The sequence below is a fragment of the Mobula hypostoma genome, chromosome 6 (genome assembly GCF_963921235.1).
Source record: "Mobula hypostoma chromosome 6, sMobHyp1.1, whole genome shotgun sequence".
In the NCBI taxonomy this organism is placed as follows: Eukaryota; Metazoa; Chordata; class Chondrichthyes; order Myliobatiformes; family Myliobatidae; genus Mobula; species Mobula hypostoma.
This window is the reverse complement of record NC_086102.1, coordinates 132,975,269-132,990,224: the sequence shown is the minus strand read 5'-3', so window position 1 is coordinate 132,990,224 and position 14,956 is coordinate 132,975,269. Positions and strand designations below refer to the sequence as shown.

Genomic DNA, 14,956 nt, shown 5'->3' with positions numbered 1-14,956 from the left:
GTCTGGTGGGGACCAAAGGGAATATTCAAGGTGACTGTTAATAATCCAAAATTCTTCATTGTTTCTAGCTTGTTGAAGTAGTGAAGTCATTTCATTTTCACTCTGGCCAATTCTGGCATTTCCAAGTCTGAATGCTTGAACCACAGTGAGCCAACTAGTTCTGAATTGTCTTACTGCTTATATCTAGCCAAATATGAGTGACAAAAATCACTGCTTTTTGAACACAAACACATACAACTCATACTATTTAAAAACTGTTTTCTGTAAGCACGGTGTCATGTCATAAGGCCATACAACTGCACACGACTGACACCAGTTAGAAACTGTTCGGCAAAGTCTCCTGTCCCACCAAAGCAGTATAGTGTCCCAAATAAACCAAAAGATTCCTGGATATTTTCTTTAAGAGCTGCCCAGAATTAACCAATGGCCCAATTAACCAGAATCCACTGTATCTCAGTTAACACATAAAACAAATAAAAGGAAAGGTACGTTGCATCTGGAGTTTCTCCGGTTAGCGGATGATTTCCCTCCACGCCTCTCTGACGTAGTGGGGATTCGCGTACAAGGCAAGTTACAGCAGTGGTTTGCCATTGCCTTCTGCCGGGTGAGTTTCCAAAGAGATCACCAGCTCGTAACCCAGCACGGATGTAAAGCATGCAGGGGAGCCAGCTGGCTGGATTTGAACCCGGGATCTTTTGTCCCGAAGTCTGACGCTGTTGCCACTGTGCCACCAGCCTGGTCATAAAACAAATAAGTTAATAAAATATAATTCAAAGTTCGTGTAAAGTTATGTAAATAGTACAGTAAACAGTTTGCTGTAAATGCCATCTATGATAGTTGTCTCAATCAGTAATTAAAGTGGTTTCTCCTGAATTCCTTAACAGAATTATTGGGTTATTTTATATTCATGATCTTCCCGTAAAGACAAATATACGTACATCTACACCACTTCTATCAATATTTTTCAGTCTTCAAGACCTCTCTGTTAGTCCACATCTCAGTCTTCTGGAGCAGAGACAACGCTTATCAAAGCTATTCTGAAAGTTTTAAATTTTCATTTCCAATACTATTTCTTGCAATATTCTTTGACAATTTAATTTTGTGGACTATTTTTATAATTGCTAGTTTTCTTTCTCCTCTTTCCCCTCAGCTTCATATTACAGTTTGTCTTCCTCTTGAGAGAACCCTGTGATTCACACCATAATGAAGTGAAGCATGAGGTTTAATATTGTATTGGCAACACTGGTAGTCAAGGCAATAGATTCATGGAAATGTTAAAGCAATAATTCTCTTATTGAAAGAAAAGATCAAAGAGTGGGATTCAAGGAGCTATGTCTGTTCTCTGATGAGGTATAGGCAGCAATATGCTTATCCTGAAGGGAGAGTTTCAGAGTGTTGTGACTTTTACTCCAAAAGGGAATCCCTCTCTTTAAGTTTGTTCATTTGCTCCCACCTCTCTGATCTTCACAAACCATAGAATGTTCTGAAAATTTGACAGCTGTGGTCCCTTATGTATTTGCAGTTTGCTTTGCCCCTTCACTGGTGCACATTTCAATATTCTAAACCCTATAATTCCTTCCCAGAAACCCTTGCTCTCCACCCTGCCTTTATATTTTCAGGTGCTCTGCAAGATTTGCCTTTCTGATTAGGTTGATGATTATCTGTTCTGACCTCCATTGGGTTGTGTTTTAATTGTTTGCTTGGGATATTTTGCCCTTTCAAAGATTAGATTAGCTTTCTTTGTCAACTAACTATGTCTTTGGTTGTAGGAGGAAACTGGAGCACCCGATAGAAACCCACACTGTCGTGGGGAAAACATATAAGCTCCTTACAGACAGTTGTCAGTGGCGGAAATTGAACCCTTATCAAATTTACAGCTAACACTGTGAAACATTGCACTAACTGCTATACTACCGTGCTGTGCTTTGAAGGACTCTGTAATAGGCTCTGTGCTTTGATATCTGAGAAAGTGACTGACTGATGTGGGCCCAAAGGTTCAATAGAAAGGCTTTAGGATCAACAGGAATGCAGTGTCTTCCACTTGTCTCTTCTAGCCAGGATCTGACTTGTTCCCAAGATCTCACCCTTAAAGTGTTAACTGCAGCCTCCCCTGCAAGGCTGCTGTGGGTGTCACTTTTAATATGTTGCAAATTTCTTCTGTAGGACGGTTTCAAGCTGCTGACAGGGTTGAGGCAGAGAAAATTGCCAAACAAGTCGAGGTTTACATGGAGGTTAAATCCACCCGGACAACCAAAGATGTCTCTTTACAGGCACACCGTGGATTCAGGTAAGGGGGCCTCATTTCTGGTGCCCCAGGATCAGCTCAGTTCTGCCAGGCTACTGCGGCTGTGTCTTTAAACTCCTTTTGCTGTAGATTGTTTTAACCCTTGTGCTGATTTCAATTTAATATACTATATTTGCTGCTTATGGTGCGGTCCACTCTGTCTTTTAAAGTAAAAGGTAAAATGGGTTGCTACTTTGTAGAACACCATCAATCAGATTGTCAGTGTGACTCCATGCTCATAATTGCCTGTTGCTTCAATTCCCTTTCCTCTCCAACTTATACTTCTGCCATCAGTGTCCCAGTGAAGTGAGAAACTGCTCTGGCCCCTGAGTGTATTACAATTTTCTGGACTCATTGTTGAAACATAGAAAACAGAAAACCTACAGCACAATACAGGCCCTTCGGCCTACAAAGCTGTGCCGAACATGTCCTAGCCTTAGCAATTACCTAGGGTTACCCACAGCCCTCTGTTTTTCTAAGCTCCATGTACCTATCCAGGAGTCTCTTAAAAGACCCAATCGTATCCGCCTTCGCCGCCATCACCGGCAGCCCATTCCATGCACTCACCACTCCCTGTGTAAAAAAACTTACCCCTGACATCTCCTTTGTACCTGCTTCCAAGCACCTTAAAACCGTGCCCTCTCGTGCTAGCCATTCCAGCCCTGGGGAAAAAAATCTCTGACTACCGACACGATCAATGCCTCTCATCATCTTTTACACCTCTAGTTCAATGACTTTAGATAATTTGCTGGTCCCATTTACTGCCTTCCTCTAAGTTGGTTATTTTGTTGTCTTGTGTGTTCTTTCTGGTCTATCTTACCCTTTGCACCATTATCTCTTTATTTATTGATAAGCCTTAAATTAATTTTCTCGCTGAGTAATTCCAGCATTGTTTATTGACTTGGAGAGCATGGGTTACATTCAGCAAGTTGTTCTCAGTATTTCACATTACTAATCTTTTGAAAAGTAAAGATTTTTTGGCACAAACTGTACATAATGGAGAAGATCTTGTTGTCGCAGTATTGCAATGGCCATATGTTAATCTACTTTTATTCTTCTCCCAGGATAATTGGGCTTTTCTCACAAGGATTTCTGGCTGGATATACGGTGTGGAACATTGTGGTAGTTTATGTGCTTTCTGGTTACAATTTTGCCAACATCTCAAATCTGCTCCAGCAATACAGCATGCTAGTCTACCCAAGCCAGTGCCTTCTGTATTTCTTGCTTGCAATCAGCACAGTCTCAGCATTTGACAGGTAAGAAGGGAACGGTGGAGAAATATTTAGATGTTTGTCAAAAATAACAAATCCCTGACCATTTCACAAGATGTGGGCCCCAAATCTGAGGGGTTCACCTTCCATAATGGATATATGCAATTTGTTTACCACTAGGAAGTGAGCTGCCCTCTTCTTCAGAAGTTTGGGTGTTGCTGGAGCCATGTTCCTGTCCCCTGATGAAGGAATGCAACACCAGTCATTTGCTGCCTTTGTCTGAACCCTTGAGTATCACTACACTTGATGATATGAGTAGATTAATCTGTGCCAATTGTGTCTTTGCTGTGTGTTTTCTGCCTTTATACTTGCGAGTCAAGCATTCGCAGATTCTTCATGTGAATGCGAGTCAAGCATTCGCAGATTCTTCATGTGTAGACCATTTTCAAGTTGGAACAGAAGCTTATGAGCAAAGTTTATTGTTGCCTCTTGTACAGGTAGTATGTAGCTCTATGTGGGACATGTATAGTAAAATCCTATGGTGTACAAAGCCAACAAAACATGAAAACAAATATTAATTGTGAGTAAAGACCTGTTTTGGTGATTAAAAGGCTACACTTTACCTTGGCCTTCGCTGGAGAGCCCAAGGCATTTATTTTCCCATCTGTAGGTTTCCTACAGATGGGACTTTCTATCATGACTGTTCACAGTCATTCTCTTTGTTAGCTCCATCCTGCATGCAAGCAGCTCCAGCTCCCTCTTTACCTAATCTCACCCACTAAGTCATATTCCCAGTTTAACTTCCTCTGAGATATTTATGCTGCTGCAAGATTTGGAGAAAGGCTTCTTGTACAGCACCTAGTGACTTGCAGCTTGCAGTTTGAGAATAATGGCCACTCTATGCTGGGCCAACAGAAAAGTTGGTGCAAATCAAATTTGACTCTCAACTTATTTGGTTGTTCCTTTTCTGGATACTCAAAACCACGGTTTTGGGCTGTGCAGCCATTTTCTGTTTTTAAAATGATACAGACTGCAACCAGCGATGGGGTGATTGCATGTTTAGGATAGTGCTTCATTGCTTTATGGAAATGAAGGGTTTTGTGGGCCCAGGACACGGCCTCTCAAATGAGGAATTTCAAACTGCTAACCCTCTCCACCTCTGATCCCGCGATGAGGACCAGCTCATGGACCTCTGGTTTCCTCCTTCTTAAGTCAATAATCAGCTCCTTTGTCTTGCTGACATTGAGTAAGAGGTGGTTGTTGTGACACCACTCAATCTCCCTCCTATATGCTGATTTGTCACAACTTTTGATTTGGTCAACGACAGTAGTGTCATCAGCAAACTTAAATACGGCTTTGGAGCTGTACTTAACCACACAGTCATAAGTGTAAAAAGAGTAGAGCAGGGGGCTAAACAGCGGCATTGTGGTGCACCTGTGCTGATGGAGAATGTGGATTGTCTGCAAGTAAGGAAATTAAGTATCCAATTGCACAAAGAGGTATTGAGGCCAAGGTCTTGATGCTTATTAATTAGTTTTGTGAGGAAGATAGTACTGAATGCTGAATTGTAGTCAATGAAGAGCATCCTGATGTACGTAAGTTTGGTGTCTAGGTGTTCCAGGGTTGAGTAAAGAGCCAATGAAATGAAATCTGCTGTGGATCTGTTATGCCGGTAGGCAAATTGGAGTGGATTCAAGTCACTTCCCAGGCAGGAGTTGATGTGTTTCATCACCAACCTCTCAAAACACTTCATCAAGTGGATGTAAGTGCTACTGAACGATAGTCATTGAGGTAGATTAACACATTTTTCTGAGGCACCAGTGTAATTGAAGCTTGCTTGAAGCAGGTGGATACCTCAGACTGTCAAAGCGAAGGGTTAAAGATATCAGTGAATATTCAAGCCAGCTGATTAACACGGGTCTGTAGTATTCAACTAGGTACCTGATATGGGCCAGGTGCTTTCTGTGGGTTCACCATCCTGAAGGATGCTCTCACATTGGCCTCAGAGACTGACATCACAGGGTCATCGGGGGCTGTGGGAGTACATGAAAGTTCCTCCATGTTTTGACAGTCAAAGCAAGCATAAAAGGTATTGCACTCACCTGGGAGTGAAGCCCTGTTGTCACCTATGTAGCTTGATTTCACTTCATAAGAGGTGATATTATTCAAGCCCTGCCACAGCTGTTGAGCATCCTTCATGGAATGAAGTATAGTCCAGAATTGCCACTTCATCCATGAGATGGCTTTCTGGAAATCGTACCTGGACCTCTTGCATCCTACTTGTTGGGCAGACCTGAATGCTTCTAATCTGTCCCACTGCAGATTGCAGATGCCATGGTTCACCCAGGGCTACTGGTGGGGAAGATTCTGGATGATTTTGTGTGGGCACACTCATCTGCGACTGTTTTTATAAAGTCCGTTACAACTGTGGTTATTCATTCAGTTCCACTGAGTCCTTGAATATGGCCCAGTCCACGGATCCGAAGCAATCCTGTAACTCCTCTGCCTCCCCATGACTACCTGTTTGTTGTCCTCTTTATATCACGCCAAAACTCCATTTAATCTTTTTCACTGCAGAATTGCAGCTTGCTTCCAACAATCTTTCTACTTATCACTATTCTGAATAATGATATTTGTTTTGAGACAAGTTCAGGTTCTGAATACCTTACCCAGGAGAAACATAAACTCACAATCTCCACTATCCAGCCCTTTAGAAATTTGTAGGTACAATGTAATTACTTCTCATTCTTCCCAATTCAACCCTGTAATTATTTTTTTAATTATCTAAACAACAGGCAAAAATCACATTTTTCAACACTATATTCTATCTGCCACATCCTGGCTCTACCTACATTCCTTTCAAGCCCCTTTGTGTCCTCTTCGCAGCACATACTGCCACCTTGCTTTGTACCACCAGCAATTCAAGTGAATAGAGGGCTATTTGGATTGTGAAATAGCGGATCATCTATAATCTGAGGGATGCAAATAGCTGTTTGACCTCCAGTTTCTCTTGCTTTGATGGAAGGAAATGAGGCCCATTGGTGGGATTGGAGAAGGCAGAGGTAAGTTTTCAACTGGCCTTGTAGTCAATGAATGATTATCTGAGGTGGGGATGTTGCAAATTGATGGAATCTATGAAATAAACTAATGAGTTTCAACTGATATTTAATTTTAGTACTACTTGTTCTGCTTTCCTCAGGCTTAACATGGCTGATGCATCAATGACACTCCGCAGAATGGTGACACTGGACCCCACAGCAGTTGCCTCTTTCTGTAAGTAGTTTTACTGGTCATACAGTTATACCATGTAAACAACCCCTTGCTCACCAGTTGCTTTCCGGAATTGTCTGGCCCTTCACTGGCTAGTTGCGTGCTGTCTTTCATTGTTGGTCCATTGTTGACTGGTTTTGTGGATCTTTTACTTAGTGTTGTATAATTAGAATTGCATATTGAGCTCCTTGAAAAGAGAATGGGTGATGAAGTGCTCAACGAGTGTGAAGAAAAAGTTGTACCTTTTTGTTCTTTGAGCATTTTGGTGTAGTTCCAAAGATGCCAAATGCTTTCTGGCCTCAATTTCTCATAATAAGGATTGTTAGCTGGACATTAAAGGTAGGTTACATTCAAGCCAAAGGTCCAAAGAACTTGTGGTCAATCTCTCCTCCTGACAATTCTGCAAAAATACTGTCCTTTAACAACAGAGACTGGTTATCAAATCTATTGTTGAACAGTATCTGTAATATTGAAGACTGCATCCTTGGTTTGTTGGTAAAGTTTAGTTTAATTTCTATTGGCAGTATATGTCGCAGCTCTGATACTATCACTCAGCCAGCAGATGGCCAGTGACAAGTTTAACTGGTACCGGTCACCACAAGATATCACCAATGCCACACTTTGGTAAGTTGCAGTCCACAACTATTATGTAAATATCTAACAAAATGCATGAATTCTGTTTTGGTATGTTGTCTTATTTGCTCTTGTTACGTGTATGTGCACGTGCACTGCACACCTGTATTGTTTTCTGTTCGTTCTCTCCCACGCACCCTGTCACCCCTCCACCTACCCCAGGTGGGACTAGCCCAGGAAGGCACTTTGGTTGGTATGGACAAGTTTGGTCAAAAGGCTTATTTCTGTGCTTTACAACTCTGGCTCCTGGATTTCTGAGACTATATAGGACATGTGCTATATTGTTATATAATAAACTACACTTCTTGTAACGTTCTATGAAATGAAAAGTGGTGACATTGTGGTGGGTGGTGGATGTGAGATGTTGAGTAATAAGTGTTACCTGACTCCTCTGGTCTCATTGAATAAACATTGTAGCAGTGAGAACAGTCATTGTGTAAATGTCAGAGGAATCCAAGAACATTTGGTATCTTGCTGAATGAAGGTTGTGCCTCTAAACAACTGCTTCTGCTATATCATGAACGAGCCCACCTAAGGGAAGACATGATTCCTTGGACTCAGCCACCAATTTGGTCACTAGCAACACAATATACACTGTCTGGGCTTTGACATGATACTGTACAGTACATTCCAAAGGCTCCTTTAGAGTACCCGTGGAAATTGGCAATGAGGGTTAGGGTGGGAGAAAATGAGAGCAAGTTATTAGTTTGCAGTTTTTCTCTGGGCAACATAAAATTATTTCTGCTTGATATTGTTAGATTGTAAGTTTTGAGCTAGGGCCTGTTTCATTTTTCTAATTGAACTTTTGATGTTTTTTCCCCTATGTACATTAATTATTGTGCTAACTGATCAGTTGCTCTTACTGTTAAATGTGAAAGGACTATAAAAATGAGAGAACCAGTTTTTGGTTTTGTTTATTGACAAATGTCTGCCCCCTCCCCCCCAGATAATTTAACAGGAATTTTCTTTCTGTATTTGAACTTGGTGCAGCTGTTGAGACATTGGATATCCTACCCCTTCTGATCATGGGGCTTCTTTTTTTCCTCAGTGACATCATTGAACTTCTGCACCAGTAACAGCAGTATTGCACCAAAATCATCACTGTTACCCCTCAATTTTGGGGTGGATCTCCATTGGATTTTAATGTGTCAAATATTAAAATCTCCACGATATCAACGTGCTCTTGTGATGAGGTCACACCATAAATCCATTTGTATTGCCTATTCCTGGTTACTTTTTCAACATTAAGAATCAATAGCAACTTATAATCATCCACAACTCAGACTAGATAGAGCAGGGGTCCCCAACCTTTTTTGCACTGCGGACTGGTTTAATATTGACAATATTCTTGTGGACCGGGGTGGGGGGGCGGTGTTCAAGTAGGGTTAAACTCACCTCAACATGTCTTTTACAGTTAGGGTTGCCAACATTCTCACTCCCAAATAAGGGACAAACGTAGCAGTCAAATCCCGGGACACTTTACCCAGGAAAGACTACCATGACCATGAAGCCTTGCGCGGGCACCTGTGTGCGCATGTGTAACATGAGAATGTGATGTGCGCATGCGCGTAGGTGCCAACTTTTTTTCCCACAAATCGGTTTTGTCTTCATCTTTCGGACTATACTGTATGTACATTATTTCTACTTTATATAGGCTGTGTATTTATCATATCATTCCTGCTTTTACTATATGTTAGTGTTATTTTTTTCAGTTTTATGTGTTATTTGGTATGATTTGTTAGGTTATTTTTTGGGTGTGGGAACGCTCAAAAATTTTTCCCATTATAAATTAATGGTAATTGCTTCTTCGCTTCACACCATTTCAGCACGAAAGGTTTTATAGGAAAGCTCTACCTTAGTGGGGGAAATACGGGACAAACCAATTTAGCCTGATATACGGGATGTCCCGGCAAATACGGGACGGTTGGCAACCCTATGTTCAAGTTCAACAGTGCGTGACAGGGAATGAGGAAAGGTGCAGCTGACTCATATCATTTTCTCACGGCCCGGTAGCACATGCTCTGCGGCCTGGTGGTTGGGGACCGCTGAGATAGAGAATGGCAGGCAGTTCCCTAAGTTCTTGCAACAACTAGCAGCTTTCAGAATTATATTTTTCTGATGGCGGCCTTTAAACAACCAAAGATCACAACTTGTCAAGTTGGAATAAATTCCTAAGTTTTAATTTTGACCACCTTAACCAGGGGTTAATGTTGTAACCTCATTACCATGCTCCATTGGTTCACTGTGAAGTATATAATTTACTGTGTTTTGGTGAATTTCTTGTTAATAAATGAATCTCTATCTGACACTACACAGGACTTCTAGATCAGAGTTTTTGATTCTGCACCCTTGGGTTGTAGTAAACCTAGTAGCTACCATCTTAGTTTCACTGGCCTGGATTTTCCTGTCTTATCAGCCTATGCTTGATCATACTGAAGGTATGTGAACAAAGATTCCAATTGATGGTAAGGAATTGGAATGAGTTTATTGCACATTTACCAAGATACAATGAAACACTGTCTTGTATACTGTTTATACAGATCAAATCATTACACAGTGCAGCGAGGCGAATGTAACTGTAACAGCTACAGAGAAAGTGTAGTACAGGTAGATGATAAATTGCTAGGTATTACAAGGTAGATTGTGAGGTCATGATTCCTTTTTATTGTACTAGTGAACCATTTAATAGTCTTACAACAGCAGGGTAGAAGCTGTCCTTGAGTCTGGTGGTATGTACTTTCAGGCTTTTGTATTTCTGCCTAATGGAAGAGTGAAAGAGGGAATTCTGTGGTGGTTGGGTTCTTGTTTATGATGCCTGCTTTACTGAGGCAGCAAGAAGTATAGACAGAGTCCATGGAGGGGAGGCTGGTGTCCTTGATGTGCTGAGCTATGTCCACAACTCTCTGAAGTTTCTTGTGACCACTTGCAGAGTAGTTGCCGTACCAAGCAGCTATGCATCCCGATGGAATGCTTTCTATTGGGCATCGATTAAAATTGGTAAGGGTCAACGGGATATGCCAAATTTCTTTAGCCTCCTGAGGAAGCAGAGGCATTGAATCTGAAGAATAAGAAGAATAAAAAGAAGAAGAAGAATCAATAAAAGACCCATAGTCCAGGTCATTACTCTCCTGTGAACCAGATAAGAATAGGCTAAGTTGGTAAGTAGTAGTTAGATGTTGTGATACTTGGGTCTGAAGAGCTACAAGAATTTTGAATTGTCCTTTGGATAGAGAGAAAAAAAATAAAACTAAGAATGAAAAAGGATATGCAGGTCAAAAACAGAAAATGCTGTTAGTATACACAAGGTCCTTACAAAATGTGTAAACCCAAATTAGATACTTGCTGTCATTATTTTGCTCCATGGTTGTTGATAGTATTATTGTGTATTTCTGCTGTTTTTCTGATGTAGAAATAGATACTTGCTAGTGAATTGGAAGCCAATGTATTGATCAAACAGTACCATAAATCTGCAGTCTTTAGTAGCTTCTGGAAGTATTAATGATCCATGAGCTTAGGCTATGTCCACACTATGCCGGATAATTTTGAAAACGAAGCTTTTTCTCTTCATTTTGACCCTCCGTCCACACTGAACCGGTGTTCTTAGCCCCCAAAAACAGAAGTTTTCAGAAACGGTCTCCAGAGTGAATAAATCTGAAAACGCCTAATATCCATTGCAGTGTGTACGGGGTAACCGGAGCTTTTTAAAACCTCTGTCATTACGTGCCGGAACAGATGGCAGCAGCACGGCATTTCATTGTTTTCTTCTTCTTCTTATTATTATTATTACTACTTTATTGTTTAGAGCATACAATCATCACAGCAATATTTGATTCTGTGTTTCCCAGAACCTAACAATTTCAGAACAGATGGCAACAAGACTGAAGCCAGAAGAGTTAGAAATGTACTCACCAAATACTTCGACCCATAGCTTACTGAATAAATAAGTATACTCACTTTGCCCTGTTTTCTGTCCTTGCTTGTATGAAGGTAAGGACAGAAAACACCCTCCGCCATCTCCAGTTTAAATTCCATGCGGAATATTTTGGAGGATCAAGAACCAAGTACCAAGGTAGTTTATCTATTTATGCAAGTACTTCTCTGACAATAGATGTGTAACAGCCTAATGTAATATTGTATGGAAATACAAGATAACACTGACGCAGTCATGTTTTATACATTTAACAAGGGGCTTTATTAATGCAACAGAGTTAGTCAGTTTTTCAATGTTCGTTGTCAGCCGGGTCATACTGTCCGTGAACTCCCTGTCGGTTGCCTCCATATGCTCCTGTATTTGTTTTTTTTTAGTTTTAAGTCCTCCTGAGTGAAAGCCAAGAGCAATTCCTTTTAAGTTTTTCTACTCGGTAACTGGACAAACACGCACCAAGTATACCATTTCCTCTTGTTTTCTGTGTGTCCTGCACGTGCCCAGTAGGAGGAGATTCGCCCAAATATCCATCTAATATGGACAGAGATATTTTGAAAAATGCTTAGTGTGGACACCTATCGTTTTTACTCGAAACCGGCGTTTTCAAAATTATCTGGCGTAGTGTGGACGTAGCCTTAGTTTCTCCATTGACCAATACAGTGTATTTGCCTGGAGTTGATTATGTTCTAGCTTTTTAAAATCCTACTTGAGATTGTAAACTTTCAAAGTAATTTCCTATCGCCAAGAATCCCTTTTCAATGTAGCACATCTTCCTCCGCAAAACCCAACCCCTCATTTCTTGACTCAGCCCTTCTGAAAACCCAACCCTCATCCATGACTTTGTTATCCTAGTTTTGACTATTTCAACATTCCCCTTGCTTGTGTTGTATATTAAACACTCCAAAAATTTGAATTCTGTAGTAAATGCACTTGTAGAAGCCAAGTAAGTGTATGATTATAACCTAGTATCCTGTATATATCATTATTATTGGTAAGGTACACTTCAGTTGGGGTGTATTTTTCCAGTATTGACAGTGTGGTGAACTAAAGAGCTGCCTCCTATTGACTGGATTTGATGTATTTCTTTAACTAATCACCAAAATCTTTACTTCAGAAATGAAAATGAGGTTGCCTGAGGATGTTTATTGAAATGGTATCACTTTAAAGGTTTCACCTAAAATGTGTACTACAGAAAAATGGAGAAATGCTAGTGTTTGTCTCCATCACACTGTCCGTTTTGTTGCTATATGTAATGAAGAGAATTAAATATTGACCAAGTAATAATGCACAGTAATAAATTTGCTTGCTTCTTTTTGCAGAAGTGGAGTTTGGATTGGCTCTGAATGAAACAGTTGAACCTAATGAGAAATCCAAAGCACAAGCGTAAACCAGTGTCTGGTTTAATGCTGATTGAAGATATATGAAACATTCTCTCTGAATGGTTTGTCTGTAGGTTACTTTGAAAACCCTTTTGTATTGTTTACGATGAATTTATATTTGTGTAGGTATTTACATTTTTTATGCCAAAGATGATCCTCACCTTGTTGGAAAGTGATTGTTCCAACCTAACATTAATGCTTGTTGGTCAACAAATGTTGTAGCATTTGCAATTCAGTGTAGAGCAGTGATCATTGTCTGGCACCTCTGAATGCAGCCATGAATGTTAAAGCTCAAGGCTTATTATTCCAGCTGCCCATCATTTGGTACTATTTGCCACTAATGTGGCCATCTTGGAGAGATAATGGGAGTGGCATTTACACAAAAGGCTGAAAAAGATGATGCATTGTGCATGAGTAACACTACTAAGCATTTTGAGACACTACGGGGGGCAGCCTGATTCATTATTCAATCTGTTTTGGACAGTGTCCAAGGTATGTTTGGCAGGACAGTGCAGAAGGAGCCTGTTGATGTCTGAAAAGAGGTGACTGGATACAATGCAACATACCTACTCCAGTTGGTCGATCAAGGGCATGTATGCTGATGCATGGGATTAAATGTGGATCTCAGAATGTGATGAAAGCAGTATCTCGAGAAACAATGGCCATTCAGATGTTTCAGAAATGATGTATAGAGAGTCCTTACAGAAATGAACTCTGGATCACCCCAAGCTGTAATACTGCAGTGCAAACCGCTACTCTACCATGGTGCCCATTTCTGGTGGATAGCACGACACTATTACAGTTTGGGGTGTTCCAGTGCTGTTCTTTAACGAGTCTCTGTACGTCCTCCCCATGGAATGTGTGGATTTTCTCCGGGTCCTCCAATTTCCTCTCATGGTCCAAAGACGTATTGGGTGGGTTAAATGGTCATTGTAAATTGTCCCGTGATTAGGTTAGCGTTAATCGGGCTAGTTGGAAAGCTGCAGGGGCAGCGTGGCTCAAAGGGCCTACTCCGCGCTATATCACTAAATAAATCAAATAAATATCTAATTATTCATATAGATGCTCCTCTTAATGTAACTGTATGAGGATCATAATTATATGTGTACTGTGTGACTATATGTACTTTATTTTTCACCTTGGCCGCAGAAGAGTGATGTTTTGTTTAGCTGTATACATATGTATGGTTGAATGACAATAAACTTGAAGCAGCAATATCCAAGCAAAAATGACCTCAAGGTCCTCCCCTCCACTTATTAATGGCACTTGTAGTTATTGACACCAGAAAAGTTCATGGTTCTGTTTAAGGATTTGTACATCAGCATAGGATATAGTCCCTTCCAAAGGCCATGTTGTTCAAGCCAGACAAATGAACAAATAGTAAAGAAATAAATTGTACTGACAAGATGGCACTGAGCTGCAATGTCTGTTGGGTTTGTGGCTCTGACTAAGTTTTTTTTAAGTTGGTAGGCATGAATTTTGGGAACAGTGTGGGGGATGGTTGGAGGTCAGGTTAGGGTTTAGTTTCAGGATGGGTGGGAATGAAAGATGAGAAGCAGTGAATGTAGAGTTGGGGAAAGGAGTGGGGGTCAGTGTTCAGGACGAAGCGCTCTGTGCTTGGAAGCCTATGATCCTCAAGGATAGAGGGATGAGGTCTGCGAGCTCTGAGAAAGAAGGCCAGTGAATCCTGAGGTTAGTGAGTCATGGTCAGCAAGTCCCAGAGTTGGAGGCCCAGTGGGGTGGGGTGGTGTCAGTTGGCAAGTCTGGAGGTTGAGGCCTGATGTCTGTGAGTCTGGGGCCAAAGGACTGGAGGCCAGAAGCCCAGTGGTCGCCTTCCTTGGGATTGGAGGCCTGTCTGTGTTTCCAGGTACACCTATAGATATTTTCTTTCCAACTAACATCACTGAAACATACTGATCACTTAGTTCATCGGCTTGCATTTGTACAAATTGGTTGCTGTATTTTTCACACCATGTAACAGCTGCTTCTGAAACACTTCACTGGCTGCAGGATTATTCAGGATAACATGATGTTGTGGAAGGCACTGTGTATATAAATAAAAAAATCTCTTTAAATTTGTTTGAAATGTTGAAATTTGTTTTAAAATTAAGAATTTGAATAGAAGTGGTATTAATGATATCTAAATGTGAAGAGGCAAGCATCAAAGTATAATTACTTGACCTCAACTTTCTTCCCCTCTCCTGAACAGTTGATTGTAAGCAATTTCAAGGGTGTAGGAATAGATACTGTATGT

General features: G+C 40.8%; 1 protein-coding gene across 1 annotated transcript in view; it reads left to right on the top strand.

Moving 5' to 3' along the window:
- tmem237b (transmembrane protein 237b) overlaps positions 1 to 14,749 on the top strand; it is a 48,980-nt gene extending 34,231 nt beyond the window's left edge. Inside the window, exons 9-14 of the mRNA XM_063052556.1 lie at positions 2,164 to 2,287; positions 3,349 to 3,540; positions 6,695 to 6,768; positions 7,290 to 7,389; positions 9,715 to 9,836; positions 12,643 to 14,749. Of these exons, the coding sequence (XP_062908626.1) occupies positions 2,164 to 2,287; positions 3,349 to 3,540; positions 6,695 to 6,768; positions 7,290 to 7,389; positions 9,715 to 9,836; positions 12,643 to 12,710 (680 nt within the window). The 3' untranslated portion in view covers positions 12,711 to 14,749. The remainder of the gene's footprint in view (positions 1 to 2,163; positions 2,288 to 3,348; positions 3,541 to 6,694; positions 6,769 to 7,289; positions 7,390 to 9,714; positions 9,837 to 12,642) is intronic.
- Positions 14,750 to 14,956: the final 207 nt, after the last annotated feature.